Source organism: Dendropsophus ebraccatus, chromosome 13, assembly GCF_027789765.1.
Source record: "Dendropsophus ebraccatus isolate aDenEbr1 chromosome 13, aDenEbr1.pat, whole genome shotgun sequence".
Lineage (NCBI taxonomy): Eukaryota > Metazoa > Chordata > Amphibia > Anura > Hylidae > Dendropsophus > Dendropsophus ebraccatus.
Window position 1 is genome coordinate 13,065,526 of NC_091466.1, and position 19,643 is coordinate 13,085,168.

Sequence of the window (19,643 nt, forward strand, 5' to 3'; positions counted from 1 at the left end):
GGAATGAGGGTGGCGAGATCTATGAACTGGAAATACTATGGATATATCTGCAAATACTATGAAGCATAAACCCGGATTTCATTTTTGATGTATGAGTATAACTAAATAACAAACTGGGAATTACAATCCGTATACTGTACATCTTCATGTGGAGTGTTTTCCCAGATGTGTTGCATACGACAATAGTTCTCCCATCAGTTATAAATTGGCTACATAGACATCACCAATGGCTTTGTTAATATATGAGAACACTGTGTTATAAAGTTGTGTTTATACTTGTAATAAAGTTGTGTTTAATACTTAAAATGTGTGTCTATTCTTACTTTAAAGGGGTATTCCACTTAAACATAACTTTTGATATGTTGCTGCCCATGTTGAGACTAACAATTCCTTCCATACTTGTTATTATCTATTCAGTCTCCTTCCCCCAGTTCTCAGCTGCTGATTTCTGCTCAAGACCCACAATCTGTGTGTGAGCTTTTCTCTCTGTCTCCCCTCCTCCCCCTTTCTGAGGTGGCTGATGTAAAAAAGTCCCTATCTGCAACTTTGTAGCGATTCTGTAATACTAGAGGGGTAATCACATTGAGTTCATCACCAACTTGTCCTCAGATTAACTCTCCGAGCATTACAAAGTTGCAGATACAGCCTGCCAGGGACTTGATTACATCAGCTGTTTCAGTACGGAGAGGACAAGAGGGGGAGATGGAGAGACTTTATCAAAGGCATCTCTAAGTATAGTGAGCCCTAGTAAAGTCCAAAAAGTTGTTCATGATTACTGTTAGGGATGAGCGAGCTTTTAAAAAATTCGGTTCGGTTCGATCCGGCGACATTTCGTGAAGTTCGAACCTAAAACGAACTTTGCAATAACGGCTGAATAATTGCAGCTACAATAGTGGGAGTCTGATAGGGTATAGTTTAGTTTAGTTGCAGGTGCTATTACAATGAAAAAAGTGGAAAACATCAAAGTGCAAAAATAGTGAAAAAATTAGCCAAGGTGTAAGTGATTACACGGGACATAGGACACAAAGTTCCTTGGACCCAGTAGGGTGGAAAACAGACATTTGAAAGTGGAACCAGCAGCAGTAATAGTACTGTATTGGACCCAGTGTGGAGGAGGGGGAGAAGGAGGCAGTAGCACTCAGCCCAGTATAGTTGAAAAGAGACTAAAGGAGGAGGAGGCAGTACCTGTTTGCACTCAGGCTAGTACTATTGAGAACAGACTAGTCATGGAGCAGGAGGATGTTCAGCCTTGGAGTGGAGGCCTGGGAATCCTCGCTGATGATGTTGGTTACCGCACTTTCCAGAATACGCACGATTGTCCTTGATGCCGGCTCACAGAGTCGCGTCCTCAAAAGGGATCAACAATTGGCAGGACATGTTCAAAGATAACTGTGCACTATGAGGTTTATCACATGTGCCATACAAAGTGTATGACTCCCTGCTGCACTGCAGAGAAAAGGTTCCCCCCTTTGTGGGCTACAACACTTCCCACCATTAGTTGACGTGGGGTCAGCCATTCATATATCTCCTTCTCCTCCCTGATGGTCCGGAGGAGCTCCTGCCCACTGTGGCTTTGTTCACCAAGGCTCACAAAATGGAGGACAGCCTGAGAGCGCCGGGCCTGACATCGTTGGTAAGACACCAGGGCAGGTTGGACTGCAGTCAAAGCGGTGGATGGTTGCAAGCTGATGGAGCCAGGACTTGTGCAGAACTGGCCCCCTAAAGCATCGGGGAGGTGACAGTGGCAAGAATGGGCTAACTTTCTGGTGGTCTTCTGGGGGAATATTGACCCAATGGGCAGTAACAGACATGTACTGCCCTTGCCCATAATTAAAGGACCAGACACTGGGGTACACGGTCTTGGACACCAAGAATCCCACCAAGAGTCACCAACATTTTTCTACACAACTGTGCAGTGATGGGACAGCTGAAAGGACTTTTTTTGGACTATTTTTGTTTCTAGGACCGTGATGGGACTTTTTTTTTTGTTTCTGGGACCGTGATGGGACTTTTTTTTGGACTTTTTTTTTAACTTTTTATTGTTGCAGCTAAACGGGGTTCTTCTATTTTTTTGAACCTGATTTTAAAGATATGAACTGATTTTACCTTAATAAATTCGATAAGTTTGAACATTGAAGTTGCTTTCATGTGTCTTGGTTAATACTCACAGACAGCTGTCAAATTACATTTTTAATTAGGCATCACCCAGGTATATCTGAGGAGACTAATTTAAGGTCTCACCCTAACAGGGGTGACGTCACACATCTTGATATTCACAGAAAACCAGGATACAAGGGATTATAGGTGTAATAATCCCTTGTATCCTGGTCTATTCTGTGAAAAAAGGACAGTTTTGCGACACCGTTGTTATTTTTAACAGATTTGTAACGAACTTTTTGCAAAATTCGTAACGGTTAGGTTCGCTCATCCCTAATTACTGTGTTAAAAAAAGGTCACTGTTACATACTCTATTTTAGTTTTAGAATAGTTTGCAGTCAGCTGGTTCCCCAGTTGTCCTCATTAAAAGAATGAATAAATCCCAGAAGTAACCGGCCAGATCAAAAATAAGTCATCAATGTATCTTATAGGATGGATTATTACTAATACACAAAATCTCACATTTCTCCAGGAAGTGGTTGGCATAGCTCAGTGCAAAATGAGTCCCCATGGCTGTGCTCTATTTTTTATATCATACAATGTCCTGAAATGTAGAAAAAAATGAAATGTAAAATGAACGCAATGCTCTGTAAGATAAACTACCTCCGGGGTAGTGGAAGGCAGAATTTCTTATAATACAGACCCGATGGTATGTATCCCATGGTCATGGTAGATGTTCCATGTAATATAGAGCTGTGACATGAAGAGTAACAAGAGATGCCAAGAGATGAATTTTAGTTTCCTAATAAAATCAGAAGACTCCATAAAGTGTACCTGTCGTTATAAAAAAACTTTTTACGTCATATAGACTTGTCAAAAGTTTTGATGTACCTTCTCCATGGAGCGGAGACTAAGGAACCCCCATTTTCCACTGCGGGAAATTCCCAGGTCTCTGCCCTCAGAGAAGGTCCCCAGTGACCACCGACTAAAGAAATGAAGGAGTACTGGAACCAGGACTAGATGCTATTCTTCTGTGGTCAAACCCCAAAATGCATTGGTGATCGTGGCATTGGGCATCCTGATGACCTGGAGGACCACTGTGGTATTGTGTGTTGGGATAGGGGCAGCCAGGATGGGTAGTGTGTGGGGGTGGAGGACAGCCAGTAATGTGGTGGCATGGTTTGCTTTTTGGGGGCCCTGGCAAATTCTTTGCTCAGGGGCCCTATGCAGTCTGTGTCCGCCCCTGCGCTAGTACATTAAACTGTACGGCACCTGATGCACCAAAATGTAAATACACAATATATTATCAGCCCACAATTTTATTACACCTCATAGTAAAAGTAAATGTACCCGGTCTGGTTGGCAGTATACGTGACTCACTGTATTTTTATGTGGTTTTGGCTTTTTTTTATCGCATGTTAGATGTAGCACATATAGATTTATAGCTTCTGCTCTTAGACAAGAAAACCAATGTTCATTGCCCACGTCCGGAGCCAACGTGTGAAGTATGCGTTAAAATTGTGCAGACACTGCAGAGTACTTTGTATATGGCCTATTATATGTTGTCTGTATGGCTTTGTTCTGTAGGTACTCTTTTATCATGTATAGTACAGAGTACTCAGGGCAAAGGCTAACTTTTATGCGGTCCGGGGAGAAAATTGTCCCCCCCCCCCTTGCCCTAAGAAGGGTTTGTATACAGAAAAAATACTGTATACCACTATATAATAGTCATAAAAAATTACTGCATTCCCAGTCCTGACTAAGCATAGGGTCAATGGATGACATGATTTATGGCCACTCCATGCACTTTGCCTTCCTCGCTCTGGTATGATGGGTGCCATTTTCGACCATCACCACTTGAAGTCTCACTCTCCCCTTTTCTAACTGCACAGCTGAAGGTCTGAAGGGTTCTCTCTTAGTTTATACTGTACAATCAATGGCTTGGGTGCCTCACACTTCCTTACCTATCACACTCTCACACTTTACCCTTTCTAGCACTTTCCCCACCAATGGGAGGTTAGTCCCGATCACCCCAAGTTAGAATAGCTAGTTCGTTGTTGGAGGGTCTTCTTGTCTTTGTCTCCTAGTATTCTGTTAGTTGGAGAGAGAGAGAGAGAGAGAGTTAGTTTTTGGTTGGAGTAGTGTGAGAATAAGTATGCAGTGCCAAACCCAAAGGTGGGGTAACTGTCACCTTGTATAAACCTTGCCTATGCCAGGGATAACCATATTGGGTCTAGTCAGGATAATCCAGAAAAAGGGATTACTCTGCATTGGAGCATAGTGCAGAAGATGACAAACTCCATTGATTCCTGCTTGACCTACTCGGGGAACCTTGAGGGGTTAGCTACACCCAGTTTTTCAACCCTGTGACTCGTACTACAAGACCTGAAACTTGGTGGGCTCTTCTGGCAAAAGGCGGCCTTCTTCTTTCTTTTCAGTCTTAACCATGATAACGAGATTCTTCACAATTCATACACACAGTACAAGTTGTACCAGTAGAGTACTGTACTTATTGGGCAAGGCTCCAAGACAGTCCCTTAACCTATTCTACTGAAGTAACTTTTTCTATCCACACTACAAGCAACCGAGTCAAGGCCTCTGTGTTGACATCAATAGAAAGGACATTGTTTTGCGATTATCTTTTGTGCACTTTTACCTTTTCAAGTCTACCATTGTATTGCATTGAATACATTGAAGATTTGCATTGAAGATTTCTTAAAGGGGTACTCCAGCGGGGGGGGGGGGGGGCATTTTCTTGCTGGAACCGGGGAGGAGGTGGCTGAGGGAAAAGACTTCCACTCACCTCCCTGGTTCCAGCGGCGGGTCCCGCATCGCGGCGCTCCGGTGCCCGGTTCCCGGCCGCTTCCGGGTGTCTGACGCGGGCCCGTATCGTCTTGGGCCCACTTCAGACATCAGGAAGCGTCTCTGTCCTCAGCCTCTTGAAAATGCCCCATGATAACACCCTTTGGGGTGAAACATGTTGGGAAGACAGAAAATTATACTTTCAAACAGGCAGGCTGTAGCAATAGAGTGCTAATTTGATGGTTCAATGTAATACTATTGCATTACATTGAATCCTATAAATAATCAAGCAGTTGCTTATAAAAGTTCCCTATGTGGACTAAACAAGTATAAAAGTGAAAATATATTGCATTTTTCAAAATAATGAATAAACATATTTAGTATTGCCACGTACAGAATTCTTAAATTTATTAAAATACAGTAAACAGCATATATAGGGAAAGTTATAATGGTACTAATAAAAGTGACAGGTCAATGGAAAAAAAATTAGCTCCCTAGTTGTAAAAGTAAAAGATTGGAAGGACAATTGTAAAATTATTATTAAAAAAATATATATTTTTTTAATTTTTTAAAACTAGTACTTTACCCCCCCCCCCCCCCCCAAACCACTTGTACCTTCGGATAGCTGCTTTTAATCCAAGATCTGTCCTGGGGTCCGTTCGGCAGGTGATGCAGTTATTGTCCAAAAAAACAACATTTAAACTGGCAGCCCGTGCCTAACGGCCGGGGCTTAGATTGTGTATGCATTAGGCTGGCACAACCTCTCTGTCCCTCCTCCCCACCCTCCTCTCCAGGCAGATTGTCTCCTATTCCCCACCTGTGTGAATAGTGAACATGGGCTGGATCATTAGGGCACCTGTGCAATGTTCAGACAGGAGAAAATGTTCCAGTGGCATTCCTAATGATGAAGAAGAAGGAGAGGAGGGTAGAGGCGTGGTGCAAAGTTAGGACACAGATTCTCTAAGCCCTGGCCGTTGGGCATGGGGCTGCAAGTTAAAAGTTGTTTTTTAGGACAATAACTGCACCCCCTGCCAAACGGACCCCAGGACAGATCTTGGATTAAAAGCAGCTATCCGAAGGTACAAGTGGTTTAGGGGGGGACAGATTGTGGGTACAGAGTCACTTTAATGGTCGGTCATCCCCAGTGTAAAACGTCCGCTGAATCCGTCCCCGGCAGGTCTATTTTTATATGAACTTGGATGGTGACTCATACATGAACAAGTTCTTCTAATCATAAGGCTGATCTGCAGTACACAGAAACACCAGTCATAGCTGTGTCCTCAGTATCATCATCACCGCATCCGACCTGGTCACTTCCTTGTGCTTGGTAGATTAACCCCATAAATGTCACATGTACAGAGATGCCGTTTTACCTATAAGCTTTTAGGTGATATCACCGATGCCGAAGAGTTTTCATGGAAGCCAGCGGCCCTGTGAAGGCTCCCATGGGTGTCTGAGTACCTGACCAAGGTTCCCATGGGCATCCAATAATCTGCCCAAGGCTACAGCATAATATAGTAACTAAAAATGTATTTGTATAGCGCCAACATATTCTGCAGCAATTTCCAATTCTTGAGATACATACGTAGCTCAAACATGAGAAGTTAGAGAAAGAATATGGTGAATTCTGCTGCACCGAAGTAGTAAAAAAAAAAAACACAGACCCAGAGGAGAAATCAAAGCTATAATGTTATTTTTGCTGTACGGTAAAAAGCATAAATTTAAAATGTAAAGGAGTTAACAAAAATGAACACCTGAGGACAGGGTTGGCGCCATTTTCACAATAAATTAGTTGGGTCTTTTTCTAATCCTGTAAAAACTCTTTAACATTAACCCCTTCAAGACAGAGCCCTTTGATGCAAAAAAAAGTCTGGGTCAGATTAATGCAATGTTCCTCCCCGCCTTCTAAGAGCCATAGCGCTTTTATTTTTTCACCTACAGGGCTGGTTGCGGTGTAATTTTCTGCGCTATGATCTCTAGTTTTTATTAATATCATATTGGTGTAACAGAAAAATTTTGATTGCTTTTTATTAATTTTGTGTGATATATAATTTAATAAAATCAGCAATCCCGGTGCGTTTTTTTTTTATTACATTTATTTACGCCGTTCACCGTGCGGGAACAATAATGTTATATTTTAATAAATCGGACAATTCCACACGCTATGATATGTAATATGCTTATTTATTTATTTATATTTTTATTTTTATAATGGGTAAGGGGGTCTTTTAAACTTTTATGGGTGGGAGGTTATAAGGCTTTTTTTATTACACTTTTATTTACTGTAAAAGATGCAATCATTAGATTGCATATACAGATCTATGCTATGCCATAACATAGACAGGACGGAGGTAAGAAGCTTACCCCCACCTGTCAGCACATGCGATCGGGACCCCCGCAGCCCGATCACTTAGTGACAGATGCTTGATCTGTCACTGAGTACCTTCAACGCCACGATCATTGTAGATCACAGACACTGATGTGAGCAGGATCCCTCTCACTGCAGCGCTCCCACTCACATCAGTGACCCTGTCAGTACAGGAACGTATATATACATTCCTACTGAACAGGGTATGTGCAGTAGGAACATATATATATATATATATATATATATATATATATATATATATATATAAATATATTACAGATTACTGACGGGAATGGGTTAAAAAAGAACTCACAGAAATAAAAAAAAAAATGTGTCGGCAGGGGGGTGAGGGGACATAATAAAGAAGCTATACTTAACTATCAAGATGCCCCAGCAGTGCTGCCTTAATGCTCACGGACACCCGCCAGCCCTCAATTTCCCCCCCACTTACGTCATCACGAGCTGTCAGGAACTCTCCGCAGGTATTGCTCAGCCAGGTCATTAGGTCACAGGACCTGGAGGTTGGCAGGTGGGTCAATGATTGGTTTAGTAAGACAGCACTTTGGGGGCACCTGGATAGGTAAGTATAGGTTTTTTATTACGTCCCCCCAAGCCACCCCCCGCCACCTCCCGCCCTTTTTATTTTTGTTGGGTTCTCCTTTAAACTCAGTAAGAGGAATCAGCTCAAATCTAAATAAACAAGTGATGTGAAAGCGGTCATTGTTCCAGTATTTATTAAAGTTACTGAAGGGAGTTTCCAAAAATCAAGGCATTTCTGATAAATACATAAAAATTCAATAACGGGAATAGAAAAATAATAGACAAATGTTTTCGTTTGGTTGAGGACCCCATTAAAGAATCACAGTCAAATGTATTATATGGTTTCAATGAAGTGTCTTCAGTATTGACATCATATAAATTAGTTATATGAAATAGTCATGTGACCACAGTGCCCTATGTATGTGGTGGAACAAGAGAAGGCTCCTTTTTTCCAAAATGGGGTGTGATGGACAGGCTCAGGGGGGTGATCCTTAGCCATACCTCATAGTGTATCCAGTAGTATTCACACTCCTTGATAATTTAGGGCAAAAGGGAACCTGTGAACTCTATTTCATGGTCAAGTGTTAAGATAGAATTGCTGAGCCACAGCATGCATGCCTTCTCCCACCCCTATTTCTCTCTTCCCACCATGACTGATGTGGAAGACTTTGGGGGACACTTACGAAGTGAACGCCAGAGGCGTACACCAGGGAGAAGGTGCGGATTTGCCCCTTCTCCCTAGCGTACGCCTCCCGTACGCCCGGCTTGCCCGATGGGCGGGCTGGCGGAGCTTGGGGGGAGTGATAGGGAGGGGAGGAGGCGTGGTCTCCTCTTGTGCCTCATTTATCATGATTTACACCTCCTTGCAGGGAAAAATCATGACGCAAATCTAGGTTTGGTACGCCGGGCAAAGATTTGTGCGCCCGGCGGGCCGGATTCACTAAGAGTTGTAGTGTGGATGAGGGTAGAACATTGATGTTATTGATATGTGCAATTTTTCTTTTTTAATTTTGTAAGCTGAATTGGTTGAAAGAATAAAAAGTAAACAATGAAAAAAAGAAAAAAAAAACGACTACTTGGTCAGGCTGCTGGGGCTGCAGGGGACATGTCCGTCTAAGCTAAGCGGCCATTTCCGGAGGGAGTGGGATGTCAATGTATGTCATAAAAACACAGCAGTGGTGCACTGTTGGTACCTCAGGATCTGGTAGTGACAGGCAATGGGACAGGTAAGTATATATCATAGACATGTCCCCCACAGCCAAGCCAAGTATTTATTTTTCCCAGACAACCCCTATAATGCTGACATCTGCTTTTACTGGTTCTCTATTCCAGTTCTGCCCTTCACTTTCAATTTTGGTCCATCAGTTTGATCAGGCTATGTTCACACTGCGTATCTTTCCGTCCATAGTGCGAACCGTGAATATACGCACGTAGTTTTGAGGTTGGTGCTTTCGCTTGAAAGTATACGATATGCGCCCGCACAATGCACATTACGTATGAGCTTACGGCCGGATCGTATACGGCGCCGTGAAAAATGAACAAGACCATTGTTTGAGGACGGAAATGTTCCAACTCACGGCCGTGGATTTCCATGCGGTCCGGTACGAAGTACTTATTTCAGCCAAATTGAACTTGATTTTTCGATTCAAAAGGTTCTGTGAGTTTTATTGGGCTGGGCAAAGATTTCCAAGTAAATAACCTGTTTCAGATCGCTTCGAATCAAGCTAGGGAAGCATAACTCTACTGCGGGCGTATGTTCGCGGTTCGTATGCATCCGGCTGCATGTTTATTTTTCCCACGCCCGTAGTTTCAGCCGCACATGTACGGCGGCATACGAATTACAGACGGAATCATACGCAGTGTGAACGTAGCCTGACATTGGATCTTTGCTTGGCCTTCTGGTAAACATCTCTAGTATCTCTGTTATTCTTGTTGTTGTTGTTGTGATTCCAACCATAGACCCCATGACCATTATGATTATTGCTGTGCAGTTTCAGTTCCTAGTCTGACATGTGGCTATATACAGTATATGACTTAGTAATTCAGAACCTGAAAGCTACCATTGATTTTAGATTCTTCTCAAAATTGAAAACCGTTGAAACCAGGGAATGATCAGATGCCATGCTGTAGTGTAACCTGTGATCATTGCGCTGGCAATTCAATGTCAAGTTGGGTAATGTTCGATAGTCACGAGTAGAGATGATCGAACAGCGGAAAATCTTAGGTTCTATAGACCTCGAACCTTGTTGAACCTTCCGCATTTGATTCCCGATACCTTCCTGGTCCGTGGGGAAGGAGGAGACAGCCGGTTTACCACCTGGAATTCCGGGATTCAGCCTAGGTACTAGGCTGCATCCCGGAATTCCAGGTGGTACTCGGACTGTCTCCTACTTCCCCACGGACCGCGAAGGCATTGGGAATCAAATGTGGAAGGTTCGACAAGGTTCGAGGTCTATAGAACCTAAGATTTTCCGCTGTTCGATCATCTCTAGTCAGGAGCTGTACCCCTGGTGCAATAAATGTTGGACATGTAATACGGCAGTCAGAATACTGGACTCTGACACTGCCACTTTTTAAGAACATAATTTGGTTAGAACCCTGGACAAAAACTGGATTTTTTTTTAGTTTTTAAGAAATGGGAAAGACATTGCTCCACAGGTCACACATCTGGTGAGTGGTGACTTTTCCATATGTTTCCCAGTTCCTCAATAATAGCCATGTGCTTTGTTTATTACATTTACAGCTTCCCCTTTTGTAATGGTATATTCACTCTGAGCTCCTACAAAGGATTAGGTTGAAGTCTAACATCACACTTAAATGGGTGACCTACTGTATTAGCCAGATAACTATATGATCATCTCTAAAGAGCCCCATACACTTTATATAAAAGTTACTGATACTGATGGCAGGATCAGCCATCAGTATAAAGTATATGGAGGCCTCCCGACTCTCCAACAGCAGATGATGTTGGTGGAGATAAGTATCAGATAAATTTGTCTGACCCATTTGTTCTTAGAGGGATAAGCCGGCAATAAGACAGCATGGTGGCTTATCCCTCCCTACATGCCTGTTCTCTAGAAAAATGGGAGTCTCACCGGTAGGATATCCATATCATACAGCTATGACATAGTCTATGGAAAACCCTTTTAAGAAATACAGTAGATAACGAAGAAAAAAGTTACAAAATAATTTCTGCTAGAAATAAGCAGATTGTGAGCCCATCATAACAAAAATACTTTATTACAGTCAAAGCCATCATTCATTATTATACAGTGTTTTACTGAACACAGTCACATAGAGGGTGCAATGTTAGCAATAATTTGGCACTCTCACCTTTATAGACAGGTCATGCACCAAGAATTTAGTCTACCCTGACACCTCCTGCTGCCTTCCCTTCAAAAAAAATTCCAGAATCCGCTCGTTTCTCACCCCTGACCTATAAAAACTGCTGGTACATGCTCTCAGTATTTCCTGCTTGAACTACTGTAACATCCTCCTCTCTGGTCTACCATCTAACACCCTCACTCCCCTCCAGTCTATCCTTAACTCTGCTGCCCGACAAATGAACCTCTCCCCTTGTTCTGCCTCTCCCCTCTGCCAATCCCTTCACTGGTTCCCCATTGCCCAACGTATTCACTTTAAATTGTTGACCATGACGTACAAGGCCGTCCACAACCTGTCCCCTCCGAACATCTCTGGCCTGATATCCCGCTACCGTCCCTCACACAACCTTCGATCTTCCAGTGACCTCTTGTGCTCCCCCCTTGTTCAGACCTCACACAACCGCCTCCAAGACTTTCCTGAGCCTCCCCCATACTCTGGAACTCGCTACCCCGACACATCGGGCTCTCATCCACCATCAAGACCTTTAAAAGTAACCTGAAAACCCATCTCTTCAAACTAGGCTACAACCTACAATAACTCTGCATCACACCTGACTGGCTGCACTTTACCTCCTGTTTATCTCCCCGTACCTTATAGATTGTAAGCCCTCGCGGGCAGGGTCCTCTTCCCCATGTACCAGTCTGCCATTTACCTTCATGTAATGTGTTTTTGATTTTGTAAGGCTTCTGTTTGTTACCCCTATGGCTTGTATATCGCTCCGGAATTAAGGGCGCTCTATAAAAAAATTATAATAATACATTCTAGTAGGAGGTTCCCTCTTTAGGCTCTTCATCTCTTAGCCAAAATGGCGAGTAGTTACAAAGAGGGTCTTTTGCCACTGGCATCATATTATAGAGCAGGAAGAGCTGAGCAGATTGATATATAACTTTGTGGGAAAAAAATCTGTATGACATCTAACATGTTCATTGAAATCCCTGCTCATTCTGTGGTAAGGAGTCCAGTGGGCGGTGTCACTTAATGGACTGGACTCTTTAGCCTGAACACATCAGAGATTTCAATCAATAAATTATATGTTACACTGAATCTTTTCCCTTAAAGATATATATTGATCTGCTCATATGAGGTCATAAAAAAGTCCTGGTGTGATGTGGTAATCTATATGCAGTGGGTTCCCCCTAGCATCAGCTACAGATATGACACTGTCATGGCCAGCAGGGGAAGGAGTTGAGTGCTAGATCCCTTCCCCCAATGATGTAAAACAGCATTGTCCATATTGTAATCAGTAGTCCCCTCTGGCCAGCTGAGAGAGTTCAGGAGGCACTGATGCAGGTCACATGACCCCTCTTGTCCAATCAGTTTTGTTGTAGCCTCATTGGGCACACCCACTACTTTTCTTTTCTGACAGGTTGATCTATCACCATAGAGGATGTCCATTGTGTACAGGGTATTGCTGTTTTTTTTTCTCGTGCAAACAGCAATTCAATTCAGGATTCACTTCTCTATTGTAGGTTAGAACTGAAAGCGCCTGTTTATTGGACCCTAAAAAATGAGAAAAATCATAGTGAAACATTCACTATGCAACAACATTATTACAGAGCACAGAGTCCCCTTAAAGGGAAAATCTATAGTTTTTAAAGGGTAATTGTAAAACTTCTGACATGTCATTGCAGAATACACGGAATTACGAGGGGGCTCTCAGATCAGAATGTCAGAATACAGTATATTACCTTAGGCTAGAAGGCTGCTTTGGCGTATATGGTGTTTAGCTTCATCATTTCTTCCCCCTCCTTGTCCTTATTGCCAACCTAAAGGGATTAGATTACAAACAATTACTATTGCCATCCAAGGACCAAGACACATTTACCATTATACATTCTCCACCCATTCACAATAGATCCATGTAGCCAACACCACAGACCACCAACCCTACAACTATGGCAGGAGGTCTGGAGATAAAGAAGCACCCTTTCTTACCTAATATACTCCAAACTTCCTTCCTATGTCATTTTAAAAGTACATCAAATCTAATGCATATGAAGCATGGCTTTCTGGGAAGGGGTGTGTTTCCCTGTAAGCAGGGGTGTGTCAAAACAAAGCTGGGGTGGGGCTAAGGTGATTTTTTGTTTTGCAGAGAAAGATAGAGAAGTGTAGTTATTACTGTTTCTCCTTTATATAGGAGATGTTCAATAAATACCCACCCACCCCCTGGACATTGTATCTATATTCTATGCATTAATGCCCAACCCTCAGTTTCCCCTTCCTGCACCAAATGCCTTAATTTGCCCTAGTGGCTTTTAACAGGACCCAATATTAAAGTAGAAGTCCGGCAGGAGGGGCCGAAAATCATTACGGGCAGGGGGTGGGGGGGAAATAAAAAAGACACTAAGCTTACTTGTTCCCGTGTACATATTGTGCCGCATGACTGGGCCCATACTCCGCCGGTTGTCATTTTCTCCCTGGTTCCAGGTATGTCACAACCCGGCTGAAACATCAAAAGAGGGTGGGATTTAGCCTGCTCAGCCAATCAGTGACTGCAGTGGTGTTCCACCCTGACGTGCTAAGCAGGGCATTCGTCAGTTTGCTTGTGACGTAGCTGGAGGGGAGCTGAGAAGACAGCTAGCTGGGGTCCAGGAGCAGGACATGGCGCTGTGCGGACGCCAGGACAGGTGAGTATGACTATAAGAGAAATATATTGCTGATCTCAGGGAGACCAGCCAAATGATAACACTGCCGGCTGCCATTTAAAGCACTCAACGCAGTGAAATCCTAGGTGCATTGCTCCCTGGGAAACATGAATATGCAAAAGAAGACCCCGTGGAGGCTCATTTAAGAGTCTCAAAACACAGGATTAGCCAGATGTCCCTCCAGGAAGACCCAGCCAAGGGGTGGCTCCTGTAGGGAAACCACCAAAACCACCATAGTAAGTGGCCCTATAAGTCAATGTAATGACAAGGGAAAAACCAAGGCCAAGGCCCGGAGGAATATTTGGCTAGTCCTGTGGTTTAAGACTCTTAAATGAGGCTCCACGGGCTCTTCTTTTGCATATTCAGATGAGTATGACATCTTTTTAATGTTCCACCACCCCGAAAAAATTTTTTTGCCTCTCCCCAGACTTCTTTAATTTACTTCACCAGTCACCTGCAGGGATAATAGACCATCATTCAGGGTACCCATACATTGTATTGTACGTACTGTCTCATAAGCAGGATCTTCTTTCATAATAATTTCATAATATGGATTTGCGTCCTGTAAATCCTCATTCGGTGGTACATTTTTTGGTTTTGTTCCACTGAAAAACAAAAAAAAAACATTTTCTTTAAATGATTAAGAAATCAACACAAAGTCGGAAGCTTGTGAAATCCTGGAAGACCTCTTGGCCCACTGAGAGACTCTGAGAGGAGGCGCATCATCGGACGGAGAGAACTGCTGTAATCTAAGCTTTTCTGATGAAGCTGCTAGGGGGTGTTGGGAACAGTGGATAAGTGAGGTCACACAAGCTTCAGGCGGTCCGGAGAGACCACCACTAGAGAAGTTGTCTGATCCACCAACATGCATGAACAATGACAAGCAATCCTTGGTTTCCTTGTCCACCATTCAGACACAGGTGACCCCCTCACCATACTCCTGTCTCTGCCTCCACTATTTCAATGCACTTATCAGAAGAAAATTTGGTATCATAATGCCCATTAGATGCCCTCACAGCAGTCATCGCTATCTTCAGGTCATGGTGTCTCCTCCTCTTTAGTGATTAATCCAGTTTCAACATTTGTGGGCAAATGTAGATTTTTTTATAGTTTTTTTTTTAATTTAACAAAGGGAGGGATGCCCATAGATGGATATCTACATAGGGGAAATACATTTACTAGGGGTGCAAACTAGCCCAGGGACTACCTATGATGGGGGTTAGCTACAGCGGCATTACCTACTTAGGAATTATTAATTATTTGGGGGCCAACCCTACCATAGGGGGAATATTTACAGTGTGTGTGTGTGGGGGGGGTACCTACAAGGGAATTACCTACAAGGGGGATAAATGCCCCCTGTGAGTTACTGGATGTGATGTTACTGGCAGAGCCTGTGGAGTGCTGATATCTACCAATATCTGGGGACTATAAATTGGGATGTTGGTCTTATTATAATATAGGATTCTATTCAGTAATAGTATGGTGGTATTGGTAGTAGTCATGGTGTGGTGGTATTATTTGTTTCTTGTATTATTGGTAATACTGGTCTTGGTATATGGTAGAATACTGGATAAAAATATAACAAATGTCATCCACATAATGTGAGTAAAACCCACAGTACAACGTGATCTACATTACAGAAGGCCTGGTGCAATTACAGCTGGTGCCCAGACAGTATAAAAGGGGTCTCTTTTTGAAGGTTTTGTAAATTATTCTGAAAAAGGGGCCAACAAGAGCCCTATTACTCAAAGCCATAATCGGACAATTATCACTTGGTGTATTAGAGACTATGATCAGTCGATGAAACTATCATCAGCTGATCGTTTCTTTAGGCCCAGTCCTAAAATAATCGTCCGCCAACCATACATGTTATAGCAACATTATTGCCCTCACCAGATAGAGCATTGTGTTGTCATATTCTTCTTCAGGAAGCAGGCAATGGCCACCACCAATAATAGGAAAATGCAACAGCCCACAAATATCATTATCATGTTCCTGTCTTTCGTCCCTGAAATGGAAAGACAATTCTATTATTTTTTTGCACAAGTTGGTCAGGGCAATAACAATTATAGGACTTTATAAAAATGCCATTACTGTTTCGCCCCTTAAGGGTGGAGCCAATTTTCATTTTCGCACTTTCAACGGCCACGCAATTTTTTTGTGCTTACACCGTTTGCCGTGTGAGATTAGGAATGTAAAACCTTAATAGTTAGGGCAACTACGCACGATATGTTTATTTTTTATTAATTATTTTTATTAATACAATGGGAAAAGGGGGTGAATCAAACTTTTATTAGGGGAGGTGGTTCTTTATTAATATTTTTTCTTAAATTAATTAGAACTGTCCCTGGGGATACAACTATACTGATCTATCATAGTGATCAGTGTAGTAAACATTTTACAGCACTTATCTATTAGATCAGTGCTGTATTACTTTGGCCTACTGCAGCCCAGATCTATGGATTCCCAAGCTGAGGCCTCGCCGGATAAGAAGAAGGGATCTCCCCTCCACGACTGCATTGCGGTGGGGGCGGGGGGGGGGGATAACCATCCACTAAACACCAGAGATGGGGCTGAGCAGGGCATTTAACTGTCCTAATTAGCAGGTGCGGCAATCATCCCTTGCCCGCTAATAGCCACAGTCCCTGGCTGCAGGTAGCAGCTTGGAGCGTGGCAGTTCCTAGTGGCGCCATGACAAACCAGATAGGGCCCTGGATGCCAAGGGGGTCTGCCCAAGCCCTTGAACTTCAAGCAACATTATCTTTATAGAAAAAGTGACATATCAAAACCTATAAGAAGAAATGATAAAAGGGAAACAATCGTGAATGGTAACAATCCATGAAATTACCGTCATAACACAGTGTCCATGGCTCAATGATTTTGGAGGCATTGATGACTTTGTTGTCCACATTGCACACCCAAGTGAGGTTCATTCTAGTATTATTGAGGCGGAGGGTGGGGGTCCTCTCTGTGTAACTGGAATTTACAATGCTCCAAATTGTTGTCACATCTGGCTTCCCGACTACACACGTTAAGAAGCAGCTCCCATCTCCGCTGACATTATGGTGGACCTGCAGGTCGTGATCTGAAAAAGAACCTAAAAAAAGGTAAAAACATTCAAAAGTCCCTATATTTTTAAAGAGTCCCTGCAAAACCCTATGGTGATGAAAATTGCTGTATAAACAACCGTATATACATCAGATGTATAACTTATACAAGCTGTACATATATAATTATATACAGGAGATCCCCAGGTTATACCAGCTGTACATATATAATTATATACAGGAGATCCCCAGGTTATACCAGCTGTACATATATAATTATATACAGGGGATCCCCAGGTTATACCATCTGTACATATATAATTATATACAGGAGATCCCCAGGTTATACCAGCTGTACATATATAATTATATACAGTAGATACCAGGTTATACCAGCTGTACATATATAATTATATATAGGAGATCCCCAGGTTATACCATCTGTACATATATAATTATATACAAGAGATACCCAGGTTATACCAGCTGTACATATATAATTATATACAGGAGATACCCAGGTTATACCAGCTGTACATATATAATTATATACAGGAGATGCCCAGGTTATACCAGTTGTACATATATAATTACAGTATATGCAGTGTATACCCAGGTTATACCAGCATGCTCCTTGTTACTATATAGTATATGCAGTAATACCATGCAGTATATAACCCATTGGTCATTCATGTATAGGTTTGATATCACTTACTGTGGACGGTGAGATTATACATCTGCTTACACTCCTCTTCTTCCTTAAAAACACTGGCCATAAACATTCCACTATCCTCCATGGTTATTGGTCGTATTCCCAGTGAGCAGCTCGGGTCAGTGTGGAGCCTGGATCTGTCGTTACGACGTTTGATGTTTATAAAGTTTTGGGGTTTAGTTGTTGCAATATGAAAACCTTTGAAAACCCAGGAGATTTCTGTAATCTCTTTCTCGTCCGCTTGTAGAATCACGTCCGCTCCCTCTACGGCCGAGAGATTTCTCATCGCTCCACATAGTTTGTGAAAGGAAACACCTGACAATAGAAAGATGATAGAAAAAGATATATATATATATATATATATATATAGAGAGAGAGAGAGAGAGAGAGATATGCAGGGAACTACTCAAAGCCTTGTTTGATGGATTGTCCTTAGGTTATGTTCACACATAATGCAAACAACGGCCGCCATTTGCAGTGGAAATTGCTTTGAAATCAATGCAAAACGGACGAAAATTATTGACATGCTCATTATTTTGACGGCCAAATCAAACAACGGCCCTTGTTCAATACATTGTGTGAACAACGGCAGTTGTTTGCATTGACTTCAGTGCGACCCATTTCACTAGAATAAGAACGACCGTTCTTGTCATAAAAAGTATGTTGTGTGAACATAACCTAAAGGGATCCTTCAGGGAAAAAAAATGGTTTTAAAATAAACTGGTGTCAGAAAGTTATATAGATTGGTCAATTACTTCTATTTAACGCCTTCCAGTACTTATCAGCTGCTTTATGCCATGCAGGAAGTGGTGTATTCTTTCTAATCTGACACAGTGCTCTCTGCTGCCACCTCTGTCCATGTCAGGAACTGTCCAGAGCAGGAGAGGTTTTCTATGGGGATTTACTATGGTTCTAATATAATAATAATAATAATAATAATAATAATAATAATAATAATAATATATAATTTATTACAAGGGTGCAAGATGTCATGTGATGGTCTCTAAGTCAAAGACAGCTGGGTCAGCCTAACCCTGTGGAGAGCGATCTGCCACTAATCCTAGGACTGTGCATAGTCCTGGCTGCATCATATCTACACTAAAGAGAGGAAGTTGTTTTTTTTGTTTGTTTGTTTTCTGTAGTGCACTTCACTGTGAGGGGGCAGTCAGAGAGAGCAAATAAAAAAAATCCCTGCCCCCTCCTGTTCCCCCGACATCACACATGTACTACAGATAGGTAGTGTCTGTAGAACAGCATTGATCTTTTTTTTAAAATTAATCAATACATAAGAGGGAGTTGCCTGGCAGTGATGGGGCCCTTTCCTTTTTTTTAATTTGGCCCCTGACTGCAGTACTGCCAGTACTACCCTAATTGATAGCAGCCTTGGCAATACCTTAATGTCAGTCCACATTTGTACTTTTTCTGCCTGTTCAGGAGCGTAGAGAGAGGCCAATCGGTCTAGCACTGGGTACCTTAGGAATTACCAAGCAGTCACCTTAAAGTGTTAATGTCATATAATTTTACTTTTGATATGGTGCACAGACATACAGTATACTGTAAGACCAGTCAGGGTCTCTGTGCTGAGACCCCCTCCAATAGTTAGTTATAGCTGGGAGAAGCTCATAGCTGAGCGCTTCACTCCCCATTTGGCCAACTGAATGCAGAAGATAAGTTCTACTATAAGTCTTTGGCGCCTGTCTCTTCACTGAGATCCCGACTGATTTAAACGTCTGCCATGTCTGTGCCACCTGTCAAAAGGAAACTTAGAGGAAAATGAGACTTTACATCAAGTTTTCCAAGAGGTCAGTGTCAGAAATCCTAGAAACATGGGAGCTATGGGTTCCACAGTCTAATAAGCACACAGAGTTTGTAAGATGGTCCTGTATGGACAGCCCCTTTAAGTGATAACCCAAAGAAAATAGTGTAAAAAACTTACATTTATGAAGAGAAAGGAGCAGGAGCAGGTGGCAGTACGTGGACATCATTGTCTACAGCAGAATATCTGGACGAAGCATTTCATATGTTTGCTTGTAGTTGAGTTGTAGAAA

The 19,643-nt window shown here is 42.4% G+C and overlaps 1 protein-coding gene across 1 annotated transcript; it reads right to left on the reverse strand.

Moving 5' to 3' along the window:
* Positions 1-11,031: 11,031 nt before the first annotated feature.
* On the reverse strand, positions 11,032-19,601 carry LOC138770943 (SLAM family member 5-like). Its single transcript, XM_069950273.1, has 7 exons — positions 19,532-19,601; positions 17,599-17,910; positions 16,685-16,933; positions 15,730-15,844; positions 14,345-14,441; positions 12,880-12,957; positions 11,032-12,691 (listed from the first exon to the last, which is right to left on the reverse strand). Exons 1-6 carry the CDS (start codon positions 19,578-19,580, stop codon positions 12,886-12,888), a joined length of 894 nt encoding a protein of 297 aa, XP_069806374.1. The 5' UTR covers positions 19,581-19,601; the 3' UTR covers positions 11,032-12,691; positions 12,880-12,885.
* Between the last annotated feature and the right edge of the window lie 42 nt (positions 19,602-19,643).

Excerpts from the sequence above, each read along its gene's own strand:
- LOC138770943 (XM_069950273.1), bottom strand. The coding sequence starts at position 19,580 with ATGATGTCCACGTACTGCCACCTGCTCCTGCTCCTTTCTCTTCATAAA. Across the intron at positions 17,911-19,531 it reads GCTCCTTTCTCTTCATAAAT|GTGTTTCCTTTCACAAACTA; the intron begins GTAAGTTTTTTA and ends TTCTATTGTCAG. Across the intron at positions 12,958-14,344 it reads AAGATCCTGCTTATGAGACA|GTTGGCAATAAGGACAAGGA; the intron begins GTACGTACAATA and ends TAATCCCTTTAG.